This window comes from Petromyzon marinus, chromosome 19, assembly GCF_048934315.1.
Source record: "Petromyzon marinus isolate PM22_M1 ecotype Great Lakes invasive population chromosome 19, UKy_Petmar_22M1.pri1.0, whole genome shotgun sequence".
Lineage (NCBI taxonomy): Eukaryota > Metazoa > Chordata > Hyperoartia > Petromyzontiformes > Petromyzontidae > Petromyzon > Petromyzon marinus.
Genome location: NC_133685.1, coordinates 2,795,512 through 2,821,684, shown reverse-complemented (window position 1 = coordinate 2,821,684; position 26,173 = coordinate 2,795,512). Strand labels below are relative to the sequence as shown.

General features: G+C 55.1%; 1 protein-coding gene across 2 annotated transcripts in view; it reads left to right on the top strand.

Annotated features, from left to right (window-relative positions):
• LOC116943918 (uncharacterized) overlaps positions 1–25,837 on the top strand; it is a 32,387-nt gene extending 6,550 nt beyond the window's left edge. The window contains exons 2-18 of one of the 2 annotated variants that reach the window (XR_012942225.1): positions 474–1,992; positions 2,497–2,600; positions 3,490–3,600; positions 6,457–6,533; positions 6,946–7,164; positions 7,964–8,046; positions 8,784–8,912; positions 10,105–10,227; positions 11,362–11,460; positions 12,748–12,882; positions 14,030–14,119; positions 14,290–14,389; positions 15,445–15,646; positions 17,032–17,102; positions 17,747–17,814; positions 21,040–21,391; positions 21,891–25,837. Coding sequence is in view for 1 of the 2 variants with exons in the window: in XM_032957264.2 (XP_032813155.2) it covers positions 512–1,992; positions 2,497–2,600; positions 3,490–3,600; positions 6,457–6,533; positions 6,946–7,164; positions 7,964–8,046; positions 8,784–8,912; positions 10,105–10,227; positions 11,362–11,460; positions 12,748–12,882; positions 14,030–14,119; positions 14,290–14,389; positions 15,445–15,646; positions 17,032–17,102; positions 17,747–17,814; positions 21,040–21,205 (3,258 nt within the window). In the remaining variant the exon portion in view is untranslated. Of the gene's footprint in view, positions 1–473; positions 1,993–2,496; positions 2,601–3,489; positions 3,601–6,456; positions 6,534–6,945; positions 7,165–7,963; positions 8,047–8,783; positions 8,913–10,104; positions 10,228–11,361; positions 11,461–12,747; positions 12,883–14,029; positions 14,120–14,289; positions 14,390–15,444; positions 15,647–17,031; positions 17,103–17,746; positions 17,815–21,039; positions 21,437–21,890 lie in introns of those variants that run through there. The other variant, XM_032957264.2, reaches the window with a different exon arrangement.
• The last annotated feature ends 336 nt before the right edge of the window (positions 25,838–26,173 follow it).

The window sequence follows — 26,173 nt, the reverse complement described above, 5'->3', positions numbered from 1 at the left end:
CAATGCTGGACTATGTACCTGCAAATTACTCGATTGTGGTTACACATTGCAACCATCGCCCACATCCCCCTGTCCTGCATGGGTTTCCTCTGGGGGTTGGAGCTGCAGTTTCCTCCCATGGCAAAAACAAACGATGTAATTGGTATCGGCTGAACATCCCAATGATGAAAAAATAATTGCCTATTACTCAATTGGAATTTACACGCAGCAGCAGCAACATTGCCCCCCATTGTGAAAACTTGGCAGGATCCTCCTGAAAACGAGTTTTGAGACTTGGTGAGGCTTTGATATAATAACTATAACAACAGGTCTCATTTACAACTTTCCTTGGGCTGGTGGAGGCATTACAATTATGCTGCCTTCGGTGTTTCGTTCAATTGGCGACCCCTCCGTTGTATATTTCGTACGTGTTATTTCGTACGCTAGGCTACGTGTGCTTTTAGCCCCGTAACACATTTGTTTCGCTTCACCAGGCACGTGGAAGAGCCTGGAGCGCAAGGCATGAGCCACAATGGCGCTGGCACCGCCGCCGTTGTCCGCCGGTCACTGTGGCACGCTGCGCCGCGAGCTCGGCCCGGACGCCGGCACGGGCGGCCCCGCCGCACGGGGGCGACCGGCAGGGGCCGCGACCCCCCAGCTCGGAGACGGTAGCCCCCCGCCCCGGACCGACGCCGGCGGCCCCCGGCACCGAGCGCGCCGCCTCAGATCGCCGGCGCCGGACGTCGTCGGCCCCGCCTCGACGACGCGCGCGCCTTGCCGCGCTGGTTCGGGCGAGCCGTGGCTCACGGGAAGGCGGAGGGTGCAGTCGGCGCGGCCGTCGGTCCGCCCGGCCCCCCGCGCCGGCGCCGCCTCACCGGCGCTGGGAGAGACGACGCTTTTCGGGCAGTGGCAGCGGTCGGATTTCCTGCGTGGCCAAAGTTTGCGAGGGAATTCGAGGACGGCCGCGGCGGGGTTGGGTACCGGCGGCGGTGGTGACTGCGTTTTGCCCCGGATCGTTTCGCGGTCGAGCGCACGTCCGGGCACCGCTACCCACCGCCCGCGCGACGTTTCGACGACGCAGCAAGTGGCACGCAAACCCGGAGCTCACCCCGCGCACCGTACATCACCAAAGCCACCGGCGCACGTGAACCTCTTGTTGAGACAGACGACCGTCAATTTGCTCTTGGACGGCACCGCCGCCGCTGCTGCCGCTGCTGCTAGGTTTGTGGAGAACACCGTGCCAGCCGTCGAGACAATCCATGACCACCGGCTGCTCAACGGAGCGAACGCCGGCAGCGTGGGGATGCCCGTGGGACCTGCCGCGCACGGCGGAGTGACGGACACGTCGAGCGGCCCGGAGCTGCCCGTGATGCAGCTGACGGCCGCCGTGCAGAGACTGGCCGCGGGCGCCGCGAGAAGCGGGAGCGAGCCAACGGTGAATCCGCCAGGCGGCCCCATCGCATCCCTGCGCGAGTCTCCTCCGAGCGTCCGCCCGACGACGCTGACGAGGAAGCCCAACCCGAGCTCGTGCAAGGCGAAATCGGATCGCGCGAAAAACCCGGAGGCGAAGCCGAGCGCGAGCAGAACACGGGGCGGCCCTGGGGACGCGCCGGTGCGCCGGGTCGGCCCGCGGCTCACCGGCAAAGGCAGCGGCATGTCGGCCGCGCACTCGGGGCAGGGGCAAAGCGGGCGCGAGCTGGGGCAGCGGGGGTGGAGGCCCGGCGGTCCACCCTCGGAGCTGGGCAGCGGGGACTGTGGGCAGGACGGAGAAGAGGAGGAGGAGGAGGACGGGAGCGAGGCGGTGGAGGATGACGGTTCGGAGGACTCTTCTGCGCAATCTGTGGACCTCGATGGTGACGACGAAGACGACAACGACGATGACGAGGAGGAGCTGCCGGATGGACCGGACGAGGTGGGAGATGAGGTGGACGTGAGTGACGGCACCAGCTCTGACGATGACGGAGGTGACTACGCCGCGGCCTTGGACCTCGCCGTGAGCACTGCCGCCTGCAGGTGAGACTCCCCTGAGCGGTGATGTCATCACACGGCTCTGACTGATCATCATCACCCATGATTAAATCTACTGCTGGATGACGTGCCTCGCCCTGCGACGTAACATTCCATCAAGCTCCGAATTGTTATTTGGACTCCTTTGGCAATAATGGGTGATGGAAGCCACTTCTTTTTGTGTTTAGTTTGTTGTCCTCCCGCACCTCCGATTAGCACGGGTGGCTACGTACGGTGCGAAAGAAGTTCAACATATGTACGTACAAAGGAGGGCGTTAATGAAACAAATGTGACCAGATCATTACGTGGCTTTTAGTCCAAAAATCAATAATAATGATTCGTGAAAAATCATTTGCATATCTCAGAAGCGCGTCGATGAAAGAAGGAGATTTAATTGCTGTGAATGCTCCGCAAGCTGCCTCACCCGACGTGGAATTTAAATCTTGCACGTGGGCAGGGATCTCTTGGCACCGGTAAGACTGTCCCTGTCCGTCTCTGTTTCCCCCGCAGTGTGCCGGGCAGCGCCCAGGACGGGCAACTCAAGCCGGCGCTCGTGCCCAGCATTTTCGACAACGTGCCGCCCACCGTCTACTTTGGCACCGCGGAGGAGACGAGTGAGAATTTCGATGTTCTGCTTGATGCCGCTTCCTCTACCCAGGCAGTGGCGTAGCAGTCGAGCGTGCAGTCGAGCGTGCAGTCGGTGCAACTGCACCGGCGCCCAGCTTGTCGGGCTGTGAAGAGAGTCGTGGGCATTGGACAGGGGCCTGGAGAGCTACTTTTAGTTTTTTGCATCAGGGCCCATTCCCAACCGCACAATTTTCAACCTCACCTTGCCACCCCCGCCAATCCACGGAGGGCTTAAACACGCAAACGTTTTCGCGCAGATAGCTTCAATCCACAGCCTCGGTCCACAGAGTTTATTAGATCTGTTTAACGCGTAGGCTTTCCCAACAAACATCACCTGTGTGTTTTGGGTTAGATCGTGTTAATGTCGTTAATCTGTCTGCGGCCCTTTGCTGTACTGCCACCTCCTGGCAGCTCACTGCTCTATCAGTCTTAATGCCTACAAATCTTGACACGTGTCAGTGGTCACCGATACAAGTACAAACCAGCCTCGAAACTGCTTAGCTTCTGAGATCGGGCACATGCCAGGTCATTTTTAGCCATAGACTTTTAATTTATATCGCGGTTTAACGCGACCCCCATCTGCAGACTCTCAGAAACACGGGAGCCAATGCTTATTTATGGGTCTCTATGTGGGTCTCTGGATGCCTATGTCAGTATATGAGGGTGGATAGCCAGCACCACGCCCAGCCGCCTTTATCTCTACAGCGCCGACGTCCACACACCGCGCCGACCACTAATTTTTTTAAGGCCGCGTCGACCTAGGGGGAGGCCAAGGACCACATCGGAGAGCGGTCACCGGTGTCGGGTTACGCGATGCGGGGATCGTGAAATGGGCCCCTTCCGTTGACGCCTGCCTCCTGTTTCTCTCCTGCGAAGTCGCGATGCTGCCGTGGCCCCTGCGCAGGAAGCTCAAGTGGAAGATGAGCCCCGTGACGCCGCAGGTCGTGCGGAAGACGTTGGCGCGCTCCCACTTCCGCCCCACCGCCAGTAAGCGCCTCGCCCGCCCGCCCGCCCGCCCGCCTCCTCCCGCACGTTTTATAATTATCTGTCACGTTACGCGATCCCAACGTCGGCCGCTGTCGTTCGCGAAGTTCGCGGCCTCGGCTTGCCGTTCCACCTTTGGCCGATCTTTGGACGCTCCTACTGCTTCTTCTTCTTCTTTCGTACGGCTGATGTTGATGCGGAGCAACAACTTCAATTTCCCAGTCGGGTGGTCAAAGCCAGACAACCGCGTCATGAGCAGCGGAGTGTATCGTCCATCGCCGTTATGTCTCCTTCGTATTTGTGGATCGGGGTATTGCGTCGTTTATACGTTGTGCGGTCCGTTCTGGATGACCACAGTCGCACACTGCTGGAGAGGTTTTTTTTTAATTTTCCATTTGTACATCAGTTTAACCGCATCTGCCATAGTTTGTGCGGACGCGGTTTACACATGCCGCATGCGCCTGATGATGACGATTGTTGTTTTGAGCAACCGCGAGCTTCTCCGGGAAAGTTCGCCGAAGAAGCCCTCGGCACACGGAGAACTTTACCCAAGGAAATCCGCGGCGTGCGCGACGCGAAACGTCGGACGTCGTGCCGTACGACCGGCCGCGTAAGCGGTACGACCCGTAAAATGCGCCGGAGAGAGAGCGCGAGAGAGCGCGAGAGAGAGCCGCCGCGCGTCGTGGCACGGCTGGCATGCGCAGGAGGCTGTGGCGCAGGTGCAGCAGCAGGCAGCCAGGGGGCAGTGTTGCGTCGGACGCTGTGGTGCACGTGGCCGCTGTTATAAAAACAACCACTGCCGTGGAGTGGGATGAGGGGGACAGCAGTGATGCATCAACAATCCCGGCGGTCGTGACGCACCCATGACTCGCGCTGCACCCCCCCCCGCCACCACCGCCGCTCGTTACTGCGCCCGGGCTGGCAACGTGACAGAGGCCCCCCCGCACCCTCTATACTATCGGAGAGAGACGGGTTTATTTTTCTCTTAATGACGACCGCTTGTGTTGCCATCGAAGCGTCATAGTTTTTTTGTTCTTTTCTTTGAACCTACTTCAGTGACTTTACCAAAAGACCCAAAGAATAGTGGAAGTCGCCTTTACAAATACATGTAGTTTATTATTGTTATCAAGTTCCCAGCCTTCCCCATAAAATCTGAGCTATAAGACGGGGGATAAAATGGTTTCTTTACTTAATATTTATTTTATTCACCGATTACTTTTCCTATACTACTCGTTGCGGACGGTTTAAATTTACTCTGCTCATTTGGTGTGAGCCGCTGAGGTCGTGACGGACTTCTTTTTCTCATTCCTGTTGCTCCTCCATGCCCCTTGTAGCTTTCCCGTTCTGCTGTCTTGCACGTGTGCATCTTGAACTTCTGTTGCACTGTACATAGCCAACCGTGCTCATAGTCTATTTCAGCAGTCCCCAACTTTTTTGGCACCAGGGACCGGTTTCATGGAAGACAATTTTTTCATGGACCGGGGGAGCGGGTGGGGGGGGGGTTCATCATTGAGTAATTTTGGCTACTAGGGGTTAGCTTGTGGGCTTACCAACACTGTGACTGAGACAAGTGCGCAGTGCGGGAAAGAGGCGCGGACGGAAGTGGTAAATAATAAAATAATTGGCGGGTTCCACGCGTGGACTCGCCGCTCACCTCCTGCTGTGCGGCCTGGTTCCTAACAGGCCACGGACCGGTACCGGTCCACGGCCTGGGGGTTGGCCACCCCTGGTCTACTTCATTGAGGGCGATAGTGGCACGTAAGATGAAGACTGATTGAACGATTGAAGGGTTTTGCTCCATGCGGGGCAAATGTCTCCTGACTCAATAAAATGAGTACATTTTGTGCAAAGTCAAAAGTACAGGAGCGCTCAATGTGGTTGTTCCATAGTCGTCGCGCGGAAGAAAGATAAAACTGTCGCGTCGTAGGAATGTGGGCGTTCCACCCGCGGCAGATAAATTAACACGGATGGTGCGTGTGAAATTACACGGCGACAATGTGGGAAGCCCTTCATCCAGCAGCGGAAGGGTCTTTGCTAACGGTGATGGTGATGACGACAACGGGGCTCCGCGGTGGTGAGATGTTAACTAGCTTGCCCGGTATGCAGGAGGTCGTGGGTACGATCCCGAGCCTGATGCCTGCTGCTGCATATTTGGAGTTTGCGTGGCTCTCTCCCCGTGGTCGCGTGGATTTTTCTCCGGTTCCTCCGGCTTTTCTCTCCGACATTTAGAATCGACGTGCTTTGAGAGTATTTGACTGCTATACATTTCCACGTGATAAGCCACTTTGTTGAGTGATCATTTGTGGCGAGGTTGCTTCTGAAAAAGAGTCTTTTAGAGTTCCGGTAACATTAAAAGTTTAATAGTTGAATGGTTGAATGTGAAAAGTAAGTGGCATTGGGCAGGACAGTTTGCTGGATGGGACGGCGGTCGAGACGAATGAAGTGGTGGCAGCCCAAGGAGGGATCGAACCCATCGGGCCATCCACCAGCGATGACGTTACGTCGTGTGCAGGTGATATACGAGTTGTGACAGCTTGGGGAGGGCTTCATTCAGCAGTGGACTGATCATGGCTGTTGACGACTCAAGGCGCTTGACGTAGCTTACAAAAAACGATGGATTGAGGAATGAATGGAGGGGGATGGGAAGGAGTGGAGTGGCGAGGGGAGGGAAGAGAAACGGGCAGTCGAGAAGAGGTGAGGCTTGAAGAGAGGAGAACGGAAAGGGAGGTTAAGGAATCGACAGTGGCCCGCGCGCGTGCTTCATCGGCAGAGGGAATGGATGAGAGTGGCCAGGCCAGGCGGGCCTGGTTGGCTTTGCTTGCGAGGGGATAACCTGGCGCGGCGCCGCTCTGCCCGCAGAGAGACACGACTGGCTGGGCTGCTGGGGCCGCCACATGAAGTCCCCGGGGTTCAGAGCACTGCGTGAGCACCAGAAGGTGAGTCTCCCACTCCTCTGCTTTTAACCCAAGGCGTATTAACTTGGGAATTGTTTTGCGGTCGAGCAGAGGCATCGAGGTTGGTGCGTGCCGCACTGTGAACCCCGGTGACCTGAATTTCATTCTCGCGCAACTGGAGTGTGAACAAAATCGCACGCAAATCAACGACGGACAAAAATCAACGTTGCAAACGAGGCGTGAGGAATGCGACGAGAGTCGATCAAATTCCCTCAGGAGGGGGCTCTAGGGCTCCCCCGTAGCCAGAGGCCCTTCCGCCAGCAGTGGCCGCGAGCGAGCAATCGCACGGCCGCACCGTTGTTCCCGTCATTCGTACGATCCCCGCGACTCGTCCCGCGTCTTGTCTCGTCCCACCCCCACCACCGTTGTCGTCGTCCCCCCCCCCCCGCCGCAGCTGAACCACTTCCCCGGCTCCTTTCAAATCGGGCGCAAGGACCGGCTGTGGCGGAACCTCTCGCGGCTGCGCGCGCGGTTCGGCCGGCGCTCGTTCGGCTTCGTGCCGCGCTCGTTCGTGCTGCCGCAGGACACCCGCGCCCTCCGCCTCGCGTGGGCCGGCGCCGGTGGCGGCGGCGGCGGCGGCGGCGCCACCCACATGCGCTGGATCGTGAAGCCGGTGAGAATTTACCGAGGCGGCGATTGCGCCCGCCCGTCGCTCGCAGTTGGTCTCGCGAAGGATTTTTGGGGCTCTGTGCCGTAGCGCTATTGTTGTTGTTATTTATTATTATTGCGCCACTTGTTGACCCAGGAAAGGCGACATGTTAACCGAGTTTAACACGTGGTAGGCTTTCGCGACCAATATCATCCATAATAGAGGTTTGTTTGGGTTAGATCGCGTAAATATATAAATGTGTCATTAAAACCCGCCACCACCCGACACAGCCAACTTAGTAAGGGTTGTCACGTCAACAGAACGTGGCTAATTCGTCACTCGTACAGCACACCGGTGTGTTGGAGAGCCAAGCCACAACATTTACAATCTGAGTGCGATGAAGCTAGTTGTATTTACGGGCGAAACGTCGTTAACTGCCTTGCCTGGTATACAGGAGGTCGTGGGTTCCATCCCGACCGTGATGCCTGCTGCATATTTGGAGTTTGCGTGTCTCTCTCTCCCCGTGGTCACGTGGATTTTTCTCCGGGTCCTCCGTTCTTTTTTCCCTTCCACATTTAGAATCGACATGCGTTTATTAAAGTATTCGGCTGCTATAAATGAGCACGTGGTAAGCCACTTTGTTGAGCTATCATTTGTGATGGCCAGGTCGCTTCTGAAAAAGAGCTATATAGCTAAGTTGGGGCCTTACTTGGTAAAATAAAAAAAATGGTTTAGTTTAAGTGGCGGGCCGGATTCAAGCCCGCTGGCCGCCACGGGATTCCCCGCACCGCGTGGTGAAGCGTGCGTGCGTCTGTCTCTCCAGCCGGCGTCGGCGAGGGGGATTGGAATCAAGGTGGTCAGCAAGTGGAGCCAGCTGCCCAAGAAGAGGCCTCTACTCGTACAAAGGTAGCGCCCCTTGTCGTTTTGTGCAACACGTAGGCTTTCGCGACCAATGTCCATGAGGTTTTTTTTTTAATCGCGTAAATATAAATGTGCAAGGCTTAACGACGCATTTATATTAACGCGATCTCACCCCAAACCAAAAATAACCTCTCATTGCGAACTCTTCGTTTTGACGGTGAAATTCGTGGCGATACCGTTCGTCGACAAAGTGCATTTCATTGTTCTTTCCTAGGTTATTTCGTTTATTTACTTTAGACGATGACTACGACCTAACACCAAAGCCTGAATGCGACGAGACTAAATGAGCGAATCTCCATGAAGACTGGGACGGAGATAATTGAGTGAACGAGCGCGCGTGTCGTTTGTCACGGTTGCTCAGCACGGGGCCCGAAAGTCCCAAAACACCGGTGGCCAGCAGGGTTTTTGGGATTTTTGTAAGAACTTGGGAAAACTTTCGTTGGGAGGGAAACTCCACGGTGGAGCAGTGCGAGGGAAGAAGCGGAAGAAGGGATGAGTGTTCTGACCTGCAGCGTCGTTGGGTGAGTGCACGGGTGAGTGCACGGGTGAGCGGCTACGTTGTCACCTGAAGAGTGGCGGTTGACACAAGTCTGCGCGGTCGACCCGAGTCCCCTGACACGGAGCAGGAGGACTCGTTGAGCGACGCGACGTGAACAGGTAAACTGCGGTGGTCGCGTTTGAAGAGCGTGACGGGCAGGCGACTGACGTGCGCGCGTCCGCAGGTACCTGCACAAGCCCTACCTCATAGAGGGTAGCAAGTTCGACCTGCGCATCTACGTGTACGTGAGCTCGTACAACCCCCTGCGTGTCTACGTGTTCAAGGACGGCCTGGTGCGCTTCGCCAGCTGCAAGTACGTGCCCGGCAGCGAACCGGGCTCGACGAGAGATTGGAGATTTATGTCGCGCCCCATTCCAAGGGCGCTTGACAACAATTATAAAATTGTGCGTGAAGATGAGCGCGGTTGAATTAGAGAGCGGGGTTGTTCATAAAAGTGGTGGTGTGGTGATGGTGACAGGAGGGACAGCAAGGGAGAAGAGATGGGGGGTTGTTTTCAGGGAGCACCGGAAGCAGGTCAGAGTGAAGATGACACAGTACAATAGAGCATGAAAAGAAATGAGAACGTCATAAATGGCACCTTTTTTGCCAGTATCACCGTTCGCCTTTTGGCGTTCTCTGGTCTGACACTGGTGATGCTCGGCCCTAAAGAAGACTGTCTCTGGTGTAGGCCAAGCAGTTTCAAAGGCAATGCCATATATTGTAATTGGAGCAATCTAGATTTGAAGCTTTCGTGACTGCAGGAATCCATTTTCTTTGGTTCTTTCGGTAAAGTCACGTAGGTAGAAAATAAAATAAATCACGACGTTTCGATTACAACACAAGCAATCATCATCAGGTGGGAAAACCACAGCAAAAAAAAATATTTGCATGTTCACCACAAGTACAGTGTGTGGTTAATGCGAATTTGATTCCTTGCAAAAGGTTTCGATTTGGAGTTTGAACATCTTAACGCCTCCTGTTTCACTGCCAGAAAGGGTAAAGCCCATTCTTATTTTTTCACAATAACATACGTTCAATTTATAACGAGCACCAACTTTTTGCGACCCGAGTTCCATTCCCGGCCACGGCTTACATCAGCGGCGAATGACATCTGAACCCAGCCTGGTGATGAAGTATGATCAACCAACCCCCATGGCCAGTACCACTCGCTCCCCGCCCCAGAGATGCGTGTGAGAGTCCAGGTTCTCTATTGAGACTACGGTCAATGTTGCCGCTGAAGCAGTGATAGCGATGATGACGCGTCTCTATTTTGTTTGTGCGCCTCATCGTATTGACACATGCGTGTCTATCTCCCCGTGCACACCCTCAGCGGGAGTGGCCCAGGTAAGTTGTGTCCTGAGCATACATGTGATTTTGCACGATTTGTCATTTACAATGTTATACGGATTCACACGCGTCACAGAGTTCTCCCTCCCACGCGGACTTTAACGTGCCACCACCGTGGCGTCGCTCGCTAACTCGCTCGCACGCACGCACGCACGCAGGTACTCCTCTGCCACGAAGACTCTGGGCAACCGCTTCATGCACCTGACGAACTACAGCGTGAACAGGAACAACACGGCCTACAAGAGCAACGACGACCGCACCCAGTGCGAGGGCCATAAGTGGTGAGCGCCGGACGCTCGCTCGGGGACCCCCCCACACTCCCCCCCCCCCGACCCCTTCTCTCGCTCTCGCCGGCCACGGACCATCGCTTAAAACTGTCCGACGCGCTTTCCCGGGTCGTACCCGCGCGTCGTTTGTGGCGGTGGCCGACGTTTTGCTTCACGTGCTTCTTGAGGAGCTCGAATGGAGTGGCTCGAGTTCTCCCTCGATTTTATATATATCTTTTTTGTAGTTGTCCTTCCCCCCCCCCCCCCCGAACCTCCAATTAGCACGGTTGGCTACGTACGGCGTGAAAGAAGTTCAACATACATACATACAACGTTTCCGGCTGCTGCTGAGATATTCACCAGCGACAAATACCAGGGTGAACCCACTTGCTGTACTTCCGTGTGCGTCTGCATGGTGTGTCTGCGTGGTACGAACCCGTGGGGGGGGGGGGGCGTGAGAGCGCCCTATGGCGCAAGCTGGAACAAAAACAAACTTTGCCAGCGGGAGATCGTCTCAAACGTTTGGTGGCGGTCTCGCGAGGAGGAACCATCGTCGCGCGCTACTTCATTCACGGGCGCCGCCGTTGGGTGGGCGATTAGCACCGGGGAGAGTTCACCGTGTTTGCGATCCGGGGCGGGGTTCTCTCTCAAATACGTTCTGCCGGCCGGCTGCATTGCCAGGGTGTGGACCCGTTGTTACCGCTGCTGCCATCGCCACCGCCGCCGCCGCCGCCGCCGCTGTCGCTGTCAAAACGTTTGTGCGACGGGGGAGTGGGGGGGCGGCGTGTGTTTGGCCGCGGCATACACAGACCGCAATCGCCCGGTCGAGCTGATAAGTGCCCACCCACGCCGGACGTGTCGCTCCTGCCGTAGGCGTACCACCAAACGCGCACCCACCCGCCGGCTCGTGCACACGCACGCACGCACGCACACACGCACGCACACACGCAGGTGATAAGCGGCACCGGAGAGAGGAGGGCACGAGGGGGGAAGAGATAAGGGCGCCACTTTCAAACGGAGCGCTTGTGAAGACGGGCGGTGGCGGAATGCTAATGGCAGAGCGCTGAGCACACAAGGCGGGGGTTAGGGGCGGGTCGGCGGCGGTGCCGCCGACATGCGACGTGTTTGCTCTGTGCCGCGACTTGACAGGGCCTTGAAAGCGCTGTGGGGCTACCTGTGTGACAAGGGAGTCGACTGCCGCACGATATGGGAGCAGATCAAGGATATCGCCGTCAAGACCGTCATCGCGTGAGTGCCCCTCCCCCCCCGCGTCATCGCGTGAGTGCCCCCCCTCCCCCGCGTCATCGCGGCCCCCCTTGTGGCGTGGGACGGACGCGGACCCATTTGTTTATTTGGTTTTATAATCGATGGAGAAACCTAACGTGGTGTAGGGGGTTACGTGGCCGCATGGAGTCACGACGGAAGGCCTATTTATTTGTCCTGGCATACGCTGGAAAATATACATTTGCATTGTTATCCAACTGGCTCGTAACTTTTTGGCCACTCCACCACCACCCCAGGTGAAGGTTCTCCAGAATCCGGCGAAATGTTGGGATTGTGGTCTGGGGTATGGAGACCGAACGAATTTATTTATTTCAATTTATTTTCTCTGCGGTGATTTTTTTTCTCGTTATTTATGTATTATTATTTTTATTTGCTAAGTAGTGGGGATTTATGTTTGGATTATCTGTGTACGGAGCTGGATAATTGATGTGCAGCGTTGTGGGATGCAATTGCATGAATGACGCGATATAAAATGAAATTATTTTCATGAAATCTGGTACCAGTGGTTCGTTGCGATACAGGATTATACAGTGGATTGACATGGTCTGTAAAATCATTACGTGAGTATCAAAGCTAATAACCTATGGAATTCATGAATTTCGAGCCATGGCACATTGGACCGTGATTCCAAACCCCAGTGATACAAGACCTAATGAGACGGACCCGGACTGTCCTCACTTTGTTGTTGGTGCGTTGTGGGAACTTTGTGTGAGCATTGCTACAAACCTGGCAATGTAATCCAGGACATGGCTGACATCCGTGGTGAATATCCGAACCTGTCCTGGGCAATGCCCCAAGTTAACTCATCTCTTAATGAACACCTGGTGCGATGTGTAAACATCAGCACTGGGAAGACAAAGGCGGTCGGGCCTGGGGTCGGTCAGCCGCAAAAAATATTGTGGGCATTGGTGAGATGTTAACTACCTCGCCTGGTATATAGGGGGTCGTGGGGTCAATCCCATCCTGACGCCTGCTGTATATTTGGAGTTTCCGCGTCTCTCTCCCCGTGGATTTTTCTCCGATTTTCCCCTTCCTCATTTAGAATCGACGTCACGCGTTTGTAGTAGATGGCTGCTGTAAATTTCCACGTGGGATGAGCCACTTCGTGGAGCTATCAATTTGTGGACGCCCAGTGTCGTAGCTCGGTGGGCATTACATGGTAAAATAAAATAAAATAGTTCCGTTTATAAGTTAAAAAAATAGTTCGGTGACTTTATTTTTTAAGCGTGTCGGCTCGCGTGTCCTCCGCAGCTCGGAGCCGTTTGTGAGCAGCCTGCTCGCCCAGTTTGTGGGGAACCGCCGCTCCTGCCATGAGCTTTTTGGCTTCGACGTCATGCTGGACGAGAAGCTCAAGCCCTGGCTGCTGGAGGTCAACATCTCGCCCAGGTGAGCCGCGTGCTCGCACCTTCCTCCCACGTAGTCCGCGCCAGAAAGCCGTGCAGTAGACGCTGGATCATAAGCATACCTTGCATAAGTACAGTTCTGATGTATAAGCGGCACATTCTTGCCTTGAGCTGGTTGGCCGGGGGTCGGGGTGGGATGGTTAGAGAGAATACTCCTGATATAAGCACACTACTTAGGATATAAACGCAGCATAGCTCCAAAGGGGTGTACTTACATCCAGGTGCTCCAGTTTCCTGCCACGTGTATATACACTCATTCTTAGTCTTAAAACATCTTAATATTTAGAGGAGTGCAGAGTTCGGGCAAATGTTGGCAACGGCTCACCTCCTGGCTGCCTTTCAGCTTGTCTGTGCATCCTCGACAAGGCTGCGATGTAATTTGTATAAACGACCCCATGTAAAACTAATCCTTATTAAACACCGATTTTCCTGTTAAAGGCCAAAATGCTCCATCCACTTTCACAGTATTAAAACCTTGCGATGCGTTTCCTGGTTCTGCTGCGTGCGACTTGTTTTTGGCATCCTGTCCGACGTTTCATTCCACCTGCTGGGAGCTTCTTCAGGAACTTCTCCCGCGCACTAAGAGTTTTTTTACCGCCTTGGCGAGGCTTTCTGCCGTTGTAATTCATACTCCTCTCCGACCTGGGGCGCCACGGTGGCGAGATGTTTACTACCTCGCCTGGTAGACAGGAGGTTGTGGGTTCGAACCCGACCCAGACTAAAGCTGTATATTTGACGTTTGCGTGTCTCTCTCCACCGTGGTCGCGTGGATTTTCTCCGGGTCTTCCGGTTTTCCCCTCCGCATTTAGAATCAACATCGCGCATTTAGAGTATTTGGCTCCTATACATCTCCATGCGATAAGCCACTTCGTTGAGCTCTCATTTGTGGCCAGGTCGCTTCTGAAAAAGAGCTTTAAAGCTCAGTGGGGCCTTACCTGGTAAAATACAAATAGTTTAGTTTTTAGTTTAAGTGGCCTGTTGTCGCATAGTGCCGCACGTAGTTCTGAATCGGAGCCGTACAGCACGACCGCGAAAAATCTTCGGCAGTAGAATTTTAAACTCGCAAGCCCGGGGTGGGGGGGGAGAGTTGACGGGAACGCTGTGCGGTGGTGCGCCCGTGTACGTCGCAGCCTCCATTCGAACTCGCCGCTCGACGTCGCTGTCAAGGGCCAGCTGATCAAGGACCTGTTGAACATGGCTGGCTTCCAAATTCCAGCCAGGTAGGGGGAGACGCACGCACGCGTTCACGCGCACGCACGTGTTCACGCGCACGCACGCGTTCACGCGCACGCACTCACACACGCACGCACGTGTTCACGTGCACGCACTCACACACGCACGCACGTTACACGCTCGCGCATTGCACGCGTCACAGCAAGCGGATTCCCAGCTTGCAGGGAGGCGGTGACGGAGCGAGGACCGTGAGCGACGTTGCCACCAATGAGCGCTCCAAGCACGCCTTCTACCTCTCCCCACGCAACCTCGACGAGGTGAGACAATCGTCGACGTCCAGCGAAGCGTCGCCTCCCTGCCTCCCTCCCTCCCTCCCTGCCTCCAGGCGTTTTTCCCCAACGTGTGGCTTGTCCATTCCTTGCTCCTCTTTCGCCATTCGTTCCTCTCCTGGGTGATGATCTCTACGTCCACTCCACAGTCCTTCAGATCCGGGCTCGCCACTTGGAAGCACCTTTTCCAGGCGAATGTTTCGCAGAAGGTCGGGAGGGGGGCGATGTCGCTGCTGTGTCTAATCCCATTTGAGTAATTTTCAGGTAATTTTTGAGCATTGGGGATTCTTCTTTAATATGCCAGAAGGGGAAGAGCAACAGTTTTGAAACGTGGCATCAGGGTGTTTTTGCTTAGCACCATTTACATTGTACGGTGAGTCCTCGCTTTAAAGCGTGTTCACACAACGCGTTTTCACCGTACCGTGGTTCTTCTGTCGGGGAATTATTTTTGCACGATGCGTAACGGCGCCCGTTGTTATCACGCGGTTTCTGAGCGGTCGACGACGGACTACTTTCTTCACCTGCGCTGTCGAGCAGCATTGGAATTCTGGGTATACGCGCGGAATGATACGGTCCACGTGGCAGCTTTTACTCTCATATCAGTACTTTGTCCCGCCATCGCGAATGGCTGCAGGCTGACTTTATTGTTGAAGTGTGATTGAAATGCGCATTATTTTACTCATACCCAATAAACGTGTGCACAGTAATTCCTCACTTAACGCGTTTCCACTTTACGCGGCACTTTTCAGCAACGCACGAATCGCGTTAAGTGAGGAATTGGTGTACGTTTATATTCTTGTTGCAAAGTGTTTGAATTAACGGTTTAAATGAGACGAGACGGGCGGATTATTTCTAACGAGTGTGCATGTGTGCGTGTGTGCGCGTGCGTGCGTGTGCGCGCGTGCGTGCGCGTGCGTGTGTGTGCGTGCGTGTGTGTGCGTGCGTGTGTGTGTGTGTGCGTGTGTGTGCGTGCGTGTGTGTGCGTGCGTGTGTGTGTGTGTGCGCCTCGCGGCGCCGTGGTCTGGTGGCCGTGGGCGGCTCAGCGCGGCACGCTGCTGGACACGCTGACGCCGGGCGACGTGCGCGTGCTGGTGGAGGCGGAGGACGAGTTGCGGCGGTGCGGGCGCTTCGAGCGCGCGTTCCCCTCTCCCTCGGCGCGCTACCTCGTCTTCTTCGCGCAGCAGCGCTACCACGACCTCCTGCTGCACCGCTGGGCGTTGGCGCACCCGCCCGGCACCACAGCAGGTGCCGTCGCGGTCCCGCCTGTCCGCTCGCCCGCCCGCCCGCCCGCCCGCCGATGACGCGATGCCATGCGGCGATTCGCTTTTAGGCCACGTAATGGTCTGGCCAAAATCTGTCGTAACACCCCTTCACCACCTGACATAGCCAAACAAATTAAGGGGCCATCCATTGAGTATGTATGCAAAAATCTGTCAACTTGACCCCTCCCCCCCCTCCCTGTACCCACGCGTACTTTTTACACCCCTCCCGCTTGACGCACCCCCCCCCCCCCCCCCGAATCCTATAAAACGGCCGATATTTAATCTACGCAGAAACGATCAAGGATTAATAATATTAACGTGTTTAAGCAAACAATCCACCGCCGGCTGCATTCAAGAAACAAGTTGCGTACCTTGGCCACTTATTTTGCTGAGCTGCGTGATGGCTAACAGTCAGGGGTACGGTGGCACACAAGTGACACCTCTCCCACAATCCCACTTCTCCCGGTAGTACTTGGTCTGACAGCGGAAGAAACTGAACTGTGGCTCATTTGAAAGCCAATGTAGACAAATTATTATCGAGGCTCTTTACCCCCCCCCACCCCCCCCCACGTTTGCTATGCGTATCTACATTGTCAGTAGACCCCCCCCATACGCAAGCTACGCATTGGGTTAACCCCCCCCCTCCATGCGTACTAAATGCATGGCCCCCTAAGCTGTCACGTTTCCGAGTGGTTAATGACGCGCCGCTTGTTATTGTTTCGGCTCGCTCGCCGATTGAAGTAAAAAAAAATATTCGCATCACCAACATTTTTCAGTGAGACGTGACATCGCGCTCGAGACTACGCCAAGCATCTTCAGGACAAGATCCAGGAAGTTGGAATAAAATGCAGGAAGTCAGAATGGGGGTCTTTATCATCACGTGACTTCACCCAATAATGAAATGTTAATCGTAGTAATTGGCTGCGAAACCCTCCACGTGCTAAGTAGAAGGTGTAGCCCAACAATTTGTTGCTCAAGCCACTGCTGCTGGAAGGGGCCTCCACTTAGAGGGAGATCTAGAGAGCCCCCCCCCAGAGAGCAGTGTTGGCCCCACCCTTCCACGACGATCGCCCGACCGTGTTGGAAGAAGAAGCGAGAGTACCCACGCTTTACCCCACCGCACGCAACCTGCTGATTGACGAACTGTGGCGTTGCACATTCCCACTGCTGGGTGGACAGAGGCAGTGTGGGGGATTGAAGACGATTGTACCGTTGTTGAAACTTTCTGTGTTGTGGGATGGAATCGATCCGACGACCCTCTGGGTTTTACAAGTCCGTGGCGCTAGCCATTACGCGACGGCAGAATCCCAGCGGGAAGCACGCAGTCGTAACATTCCAACGAATCTACGTTTCTTGTTCCCAATGCAGGCATCGATCTTCTGAAGCGCCTTTGCAAGAAGGGCGTTCACCTGGGCCCTACGGAGGACCCCGCCCACATCGTAAGTAGAGGTCGGGAACGGTGCAGTACTTGGTGGTGTGGCGGTGGCGGTGGTTGAGTGATTGTGGTCATGGTGGTGGTGTGAAACTACTGGTCATCTGTGAAAAAGAGCTTCAGAGCTCATCGGATATATCCAGGATAAATCAAAGTGGTGGTGTGATTTTGGTGGTGGCGGTGGTGGTGTGGATGTATAGTGGTAGTGTGCTTGTGGAGTAGTTACTGAACTTACAAGGGGGGGCGGTGGCGCCGTGGTTGGTACACCGCACTCTAAATACACTGACCCCAGTGACAGTGTTGGTGGTGTTATAAGTGGGTGTTGTTGCACTGCGCTACGAACCCGGCGACCCAAGTTCGATTCCCGCTCACGGCCAAACACCGGTGATGATTATCTGAACCGGTGATGGGCTTCCCCTAGGTCGACTCCGCCTCAAATGAGTACCTGGTGCAGTGTGTAAACATCGCCACTGGGGAGACAAAGGTGGCCGGGCGTGGTGTTGGCCACCCACCCCTACGTGTGCCTTGCCAGCCTTCATAGGTGCTCCTCGCTAACAGCACTTGCCCCAACAGTCTGTTGAGGCTATGCGGGGGATCTTTGTCTTTGCTCTAAGTCCGACTCATCGTTGTCGTGTTCCTCGTCCTGCGCAGTGGACTCCGTCGGCGAGGTCGGAGCCTCGTCCCCGCGCCGTCGTCACTTGCGAGGCCGCCAGCGCCAGGTGGGAGACCCTCGCGGGAGGACGCTCACAGCTCGGGCGCCGGCAAATCGAGCCGTGCGACGAGGGTAGAAAGCAGGAGGAGGAGAAGCGTTGTGACCTGCAGTGTGTGGAGGGAGTGCGTGGATGGGTGCGTGAGTGCGCGAGGGAGTGTGTAGGTGGGTGGGTGTGACCTGCGGTGTGGAGGGTGGGTGGGTGGGTGAATGAGGTGAGTGGGTGGATGCGTGTGTTGCTGTGACCTGCAGTGTGGAGAGTGCGTCAGTGAGTGTGGTGAGTGAGTAGGTGAGTGATTGAGTGGGTGAGTGAGGAGGTGAGTGGGTGAGTGAGTGAGTGAGTGATTGGGTGATTAGGTGAGTGATTGGGTGAGTGAGTGGATGGATGATTGGGTGAGTGAGGTGAGTGGGTGAGTGGGTGAGTAGGTGAGTGATTGGGTGATTAGGTGAGTGATTGGGTGAGTGAGTGGGTGGATGATTGGGTGAGTGAGGTGAGTGGGTGAGTGAGTGAGTAGGTAAGTGAGTGAGTAGGTGGGTGAGGTGGGTGAGATGAGTGGGTGAGTGAGTGAGTGAGTGGGTGAGTGAGGTGAGTGGGTGAGTGAGGTGAGTAGGTGAGTGAGGTGAGGAGGTGAGTGAGTGAGTAGGTGAGCGAGTTAGTAGGTGAGCGAGTTAGTAGGTGAGTGAGTGAGTAGGTGAGTGGGCGAATGAGGTGAGTGAGTAGGTGAGTGGGCGAATGAGGTGAGTGAGTGGGTGGGTGAGTGAGGTGAGTGAGGTGAGTGGGTGGGTGAGTGGGTGAGTGAGTAGGTGGGTGAGTGAGATGAGTGGGTGAGTAGGTGGGTGAGGTGAGTGAGTGAGTGGGTGAGTGAGTATGTGAGGTGAGTGAGTAGGTGAGTGAGTGAGTGAGTGGGTGAGTGAGGTGAGGAGGTGAGTGAGTGAGTAGGTGAGTGAGGTGAGTTAGTAGGTGAGTGAGTAGGTGAGTGGGTGAATGAAGTGAGTGAGTGAGTGGGTGAGTGAGGTGAGTTAGTAGGTGAGTGAGTGAGTAGGTGAGTGAGCGAATGAGGTGAGTGAGTGAGTGAGTAGGTGAGTGGGCGAATGAGGTGAGTGGGTGGGTGAGTGAGGTGAGTGAGGTGAGTGGGTGGGTGAGTGAGTGAGGTCAGTGAGTGAGTGAGTAGGTGAGTGAGTGAGTAGGTGAGTGAGTGAGTAGGTGAGTGAGTGAGTAGGTGAGTGGGTGAGTGAGTAGGTGAGTGAGTGAGTAGGTGAGTGAGTGAGTGAGTAGGTGACTGAGTGAGTAGGTGAGTGGGTGAGTGAGTAGGTGGGTGAGTGAGTGAGTGAGGTCAGTGAGTGAGTGAGGTCAGTGAGTGAGTGAGTAGGTGAGTGGGTGAGTAGGTGAGTGGGTGAGTGAGTAGGTGAGTGGGCGAATGAGGTGAGTGGGTGGGTGAGTGAGGTGAGTGAGGTGAGTGGGTGGGTGAGTGAGTGAGGTCAGTGAGTGAGTGAGTAGGTGAGTGAGTGAGTAGGTGAGTGAGTGAGTAGGTGAGTGAGTGAGTAGGTGAGTGGGTGAGTGAGTAGGTGAGTGAGTGAGTAGGTGAGTGAGTGAGTGAGTAGGTGACTGAGTGAGTAGGTGAGTGGGTGAGTGAGTAGGTGAGTGAGTGAGTAGGTGAGTGGGTGAGTGAGTGAGTGAGGTCAGTGAGTGAGTGAGGTCAGTGAGTGAGTGAGTAGGTGAGTGGGTGAGTAGGTGAGTGGGTGAGTGAGTAGGTGAGTGAGTGAGTAGGTGAGTGAGTGAGTGGGTGAGTGAGTAGGTGAGTGAGTGAGTTATTCTGACCGGCAGTGTGCTGCTTGAACAGTGTGGATGAGTCGAACCAGTCAGGATGGCGGAATGGGGGAGTGAAGTTTTTTGGGAGCAGTTTGTTATTATTATTGTGGTTGTGTACCCAGGAAATCCTCACTGAGTCTCATGACTCATGTTCAGGAGGGTCATGTCATGGTTTTTGCGGTAGGGGACGATGCTCGTTATGTTATATTCCAAATGAGTTGTTTCCAGGCGATTTTTTTTTTTTTATGTGGCGGTTTGGCACCGTAATGCCAGAGACACAAGGACCTAAACGAATGACGTAACAGGATCGTTAACGTCCGCTGCGAAGCAGATTATATTACGGGTAACACCCGTGCAGTATTTACCAGGGCAGCCTGCTTAGACGCCAACCGTAAAACCTCTGCACCAAACGGTGAACGGCACCGCTGCCCCAGTGGCGGCATAGCAGCGACAGGGAACGGTCTCGTTAGTCAAGTTGACAAGTTTATTAACCAGGTGAGAATCCAAGAGACCAGGGCGAGGCTCGTTTGTGAGAGTGACAAGGAGGCGACCGAGCACCGACAAGCCTTGGCTAAGGTTCGGGTCGTATCGGCCCCCGGTGGCCGACTATTGTGACGGGAATTGCAGCCGAGCTAAAGCCTTTGCAAGACAAGAGATTGCAGTTTGCGGGGTAGGGTTGAGGCCATCGCAGTTGAAGCTGACGAAAGTTTGTTAAGGGGAATGATTGGTGGTCAGGGTTAAGGGTTATAGTTAGGGTTTGGGTCATCAGTTGTAGCCGACTCCAGTCTGTTAAGGGTTATGGTTTGTTGTCGGGGATTCGGGGTAGAGGTTAGGCCTGGGGTCACATCTCTTAAGAGCCGTCTGCCGTGATGAAGTGTAACTAATTTCTAAACAGAGCCATAACTCGTGCGGGAGGGTTTTTGTCATTTCACCGGCGACTTCTACAAACGACGGCACTCCGCTCCACGTCTCGGTGGCTTCCCTAGTGGCTTGGGAATGAAACGCCGCGTTGATTTGTGCCGTCGTTTTGACATTTCGGTCCCGAGGCTGCGCAAGTTGGGCTCGAGGCCTTCGTCCGAATTCGTTACGTACTTATTCTCTGAGCCAAGTTTGACTACGGGTGGCCAAACATGAAGTCGGCTCCGTTATTAGGTGATGGTGGGGGGGGGGAGGGTGTGTCTGCAATTCCACTCTCCCCCCCCACCCCCCCTCAATATTGTCAGGTCACCCACTCAATCGGTGAACTCTCTGTCTTCTTAGTCGCTCACGCTTTGATCTTCCGCGTGAGGTAGTAGTCGTCGTTGCCTAAATTGAAAGCAGTTTGTTGACGAGCGATTTCTTCACGAATTTCATAACACCTACCCCGCCCGTCCGCGCAACTGTTTTGCCGCTTGTGACGAGGCCGACCGACGTTCCCTTTTACAGGGCGGCCAAGCCTCCCGCGAAGCAGCCGGAGGAACGGGAGAAGGTGCCTACACCTGGGCCCCAGGTGTGCGGGATAAGCTCCAGCCTCGGCCTCTTGGCTCTCTCGCAAACCCAGGGCGTCCACCGAGCCCTCCGCACGGCCGGGAGTGTGGGCGACGTCGCTTGACACCTCTTCGCAAAACCCCGCCCGTCGTCATCCCACACCTCTCGGCAGCCCTGCCTCCCGAGTCGCCCGGCCCCATCTACCACACCTCGCACGCCAGGAGATTGGGGAACGGTTCTCCCCTACTATGCAAAAGGTGGTACGCTCCGAGGCAGCCGTCCGCACCTGGGAAGAAGTTGCAATATGATGGTGCGTGCTGCCAGCCGGGCGAGCCACTGCGCTTGGTGGAGTGGGGGGGGGGGACAGGTAGGGGGGGGGGGACAGGTAGGGGGGGGGGTTGGTGTTTCACGGAGTTTGCCACCCGTGTCGGGCTCCCATGGGGGGGGGATCGCCGTGTGTGTGTGTGCGTGCGTGCGTGTGTGCGTGCGTGCGTGCGTGCGCGCTCCCCTGGGGCCGTGTTGGTGGGCGCGGAGTGTTTGTGTCGCCCTGTGCTCTCCCAGCCTGCGCTCCATCTCCCTGGGGCATGTTTACTCTCGGAGTGTTTTTTTTCCTTTTATTATTTTCCTTTTTTTTTTGTTGCTTTAAACCTCTGACCACTGACTGTCTGGGTCCGCAAATATGCAAGTGCGTGGTATGCGCCAGATAGTGCTGAATTATAGTTTTTTTTTGTGTCCCCTTAGTTCTTTGTAAGTGATTATTTATACACTCTGCTCCCATATATATGTTTTTTTTTTACATTTCATTCCAGCGGACGTTTCCTGTGTTGGCGGGTGACACGTGCTCAGGGGTTAGCGGTTGACCCCGTGGGATGGCGGGGAGGGCGCGATGGGAAGGTCGGGGTGCCGACTTGCCGCGGCCGCTACTGCCGCCGCCACCGCCGCTGCTGTCACGTCTCGGCGCCCTCGTGTTTACACTGACGTGATTCAGTACGGCCACTGGGCCCTTGTCGTGGGCCCGTGCGGCCAGACGGGGGGGGGGCGGCCACCGGGGCCACACGGCCATGGCCCCTCTCCCAGCGCAGACCGGGCCGCCACCGCCACCGCCTCCGCCGCCACGGCGTGAGATTTCGCAGAGCCGCCCTGTTTCCCCCCCCCGCTCCCTGGCCTCCGTTTGCCGCGCGCGCTCACTCGCTTAAGAATGCTTTGAATAGATATATCTGTGCGCTGGTGCTGAGGATGCAAGCCGTCGTGCTTAATGATTATGTATGGCCACCGCGGCCCCTGCCGGCGCTCCACCGCAGGCCATGATTTTTTTTTATGTGCGTGCATTTTTTTTTCTTCCTTCCCTCCGGCGAGTTTGCGAGCGCGCACCGCTGGTAGCAGCAGTGAGGAGGACGGCTTCCGTTACCGACCGCCGGCGGCTTGGTGTTTCCGCCGCGTCTCTCCCCTCCGCGTGCGTGGAAACATGCTCCACGTGCACTTTGGTGAAAACGTTCCCGATGGTTGTGTCCCCGATTTTGCCGACGATGAACAGGGGCGGATGTGGGGGGGGGGGTAATTTATCGCGAAGGTGCGAGGCGTTTCGGTCGTTTATTTGAGATATGAATCTCGCCGTATGCTCAAACTGAGATGTGTGTGCCTTGTCACTACCGGTTGAGGTGGCCAAAAATCGTGGGTTTTTTTTGGCTTTTTCCCACAATTCTATTGCAATTGTTCTAAAGGTATCTTGTCACGAGACAAAGTGACCATTCGGAACTCTGGCAGGGTGGTGCGTCGCCCTGTGTTAAAAAGAATGGCTTGCGGAGGGATATTTCACGGAACTACTTTTGAAATCCCATCAAGTGACCTCCGGTCCACATAGCAGGGCACAGCAGCAGTTTCCCATCCGCTCTGCTGTATGAGAGTAATGTTTGTCAACCAATGTTTCGGTGACAGTCAAACTGATATTTGATTTCTCGGAGCTGGAATTGAGCCAAATTGAGTAAAAGCACAAATGAATGTGGTGGGGCGGAGGTGGGGGGGGCTTTTTTTTTGTGCAGTCATCGGCAATCGGGCAGCACCAAGAAACTTACGCCGTTGTTTCAACTGTCGAGCCGCAAGATGGAATCGAACTGGCGCCAACGCATGTGTACATATGTTAAACTTCTTTCGCACCATACATAGCCAACCGCGATAATCGGACGTGCGGGGGCCAGACAACAAACGTAATACAAAGAGCAGTTATAAAGAAATTAGTTTGAAAGCTAGAGATGATATAATATCAGAAAGAAGAGCGTTCCAGACGGCCGCAGAAGAGCATCTGAAAGCGCCGCGCGATGCGGTGATAACGGCCCGCGCTCAACCCTTTTCCAGTGTGGCAGCATCCCCCGGTGGCTCCAACGTGAGTGGCAAGACCCCGGGTGTCATTGCGCGTGGGTTGTATTTTGGACTTTTATTGTTGAATCATATTTTCTCGGCCAGCCCATACTGGCGGCAAACGCCTACATTGGGTGGGTATGCCTCACTTGGCTTGGTGCAGGTTCGGCAGTGTTTCTGTTTACCAAACAAATAATGACCTTGTCGGAGATTCGCAAATTGTCTCACTGTGAATACGCCATTGGAGGCTTTTTTTTACAGGAAGGTCGGGATGGCGTGCGGAGCAGACGAATGTTTGTGCTTGGTGCAAGCACCTAATCGTGAGCGTGCCTGATTACATTTCAGTTTTAGTCGTGTTACGGAGGGGCAGCACTGGGTGTACATGCGTACTCGGCGGTGAAAAGATCGGCAAACAAGACGCCGTCCTTGAACAAACGTTGACATTTTTACGGAGGCGCCAACCGAACTGATTAGTTCCGGAGCGATGTATAAAACCGAAACGCTGGTCGTGCGCGTCCGTAATCACGTGAAAACGTGACCTGGTGTGTGCACGCCCAGCGTTTTCTTGCTTTTGAACAATTCCACTTTTACACTTGGGTGGGGGGGGGGCGCCACCTGTGTTATCACGTGACTCGCTCAATCAAGTGAGCCGCGACCTGGGTTGCCAGCACGTAAGCCTGCGCCGTAAGGCCAGTCAGTGTTCATCGTTGCAAGGCCCTGCGGGCCACTGGCGGCGACCCCTGGGCGACCTTTAACGCGCGGCCCCTGTTGTGCGGCCCCCGACAACACACAACGTGTGAGAACAAACCCCCCTCGTCGTGCTGCTGCTGTCAATGTGTGGCTGCCCTCGTGCACTGATGATGTCTTATCGGCGAAAGTGGCCCGCCTCTGAAACTTAGTGAAGAACACTGGCATGAGGCGAAGGTGGTGACGACTTGAACCTCTAATGACCTCTTGTGAATTTTAAAATGACGCTGTCGAAAATAAATTGTATCGATTGCGGTAGGTCTACAGTGGGACCAAAAATCACTGGGTGATTATTTCACGCCGAATGCAAGTCGTTCAAACTGGACAGCAGTGTATGTTTGATTTTATTTATATACACATTATCGTACGTGTGGCGTCTGTGTCTACGCGTCTGCCGCTAATCGTTCAACTCAAAACACCTGGGTCCTCTCCCGTGGACCACCTGCCAGTACCACCTGCTAGTGAGCCATCGACACTACACGTGACGGCCACGGAGTACACCTAGCCCGGCGCGAGCACCGCGGTGACGTCACGTACGTGTGTACGTTGAACTTCTTTCGCATCATACGTAGCCAAACCGTGCTAATCGGAGTTGAGATTAGCACGGGTGTCTACGAGTGTGCGCGCGCGCTTGCATCACGCGTGGGATGCGAAAGCTGACGAGCGCTCGCCCAGGCACGGTGGTGGTGGTGGTGGCGGCCTCTCGCTCCATCGCCGTGGTCTTCTCATCGCCGTTTGTCTCAGGAATGGACGTCGAACGCCCTGGTCGGCGCTGCCGCTGTTGCCATTCTTCGTGTTTTTGTTGTTGTTGGCCTTTTGAGCCCGGGGTGAAATTGAGCATTTTGTGCCATAAAGACGATACCGTACGTACGTGTGATTTAAAATTAACAATAATTGAGTGGGCAATTCTTGGGTGGAATGTTGATGATTGGTTTGCTGTTGGGGATATTTTCTGACGCTCTCCATGTGTATTTGTGATTTGAACGTGGGTTTGTGGCTTCATGCTTTTACGTGGGGTGCCACCTTAGGAGTTTTTCTAAAAGTCGCCTCGTTTAGTGAATGTGTCCCGTTAAAGTATTCCTGCTCATGTAATCGTCAAGCCTTTGTCAATCCACTGCTGGATGAACACCTCCCCCCCATGCAGTGTCTTGTCACGGTGGTTGCTTGACCATACCTCTCCCCGCCGCTGGTCTGCGCGGGATGGTCGAGCGGCGAGCCACGTGCCGGTTTGGATATATCACATGCTGCTGAAGTTAGCCATGACTCGGAATCGAACTGTGACGGAACGTGAGAAGATGGAGCGTTCGGAGGGTCGTGTATTACAAACAAATTGTGGTTCTTTCATCCTTGTGGGTGTCATGGTGGCGAGATCTTGGCTACCTCGCCTGGTACACAACAGGTCGTGGGTTCGATCCCGACCCCTGACGCCTGTATATTTGGAGTTTGCGTGTGTCTCCTCGTGATCGCGTGGATTTTTCTCCCGGGTCCTCCGGTTTTTCCCTCCACATTTAGAATCACGCGCTCAGAGTCTTTGGATGCTATACATTACCACGTGGTAAGCCACTTCGTTGAGCTATCATTTGTGGCCACAGTTCACTTCTGAAAAAGAGCTGTATAGCTCAGTGGGCCTTAGCTGGTAAGATTATATTTTTTTTTAAACAAGTTTGTGCTCTTTGGGAGCTGGCTTCTGCTGCTGCTCCGCTCTAGCGCGTGAACGCGTCGAGGTGCTAGTGTGCCCACGGCGCGCTAGTCGCATTGGCAAACTCCGTGACCCCGCGGGAGGGTGAAAGCTTTCGAAGCAAGCGAGGAGAGATGCTGCTTCCGCGTGAATGATGCAACCGCTCCCCCGCGTGCCGTTTCGTCTTTGGGACAAGGCAGCAATCACGCCCAGCCTCCATCGGTCTCTCCCCCCCCCCCCCCTTCGTTGCTGATGTTTAAGCACCGCTGCAGGTACTCATTTAAGGCTGAGTCGACCTCGAGGAGACCCCCC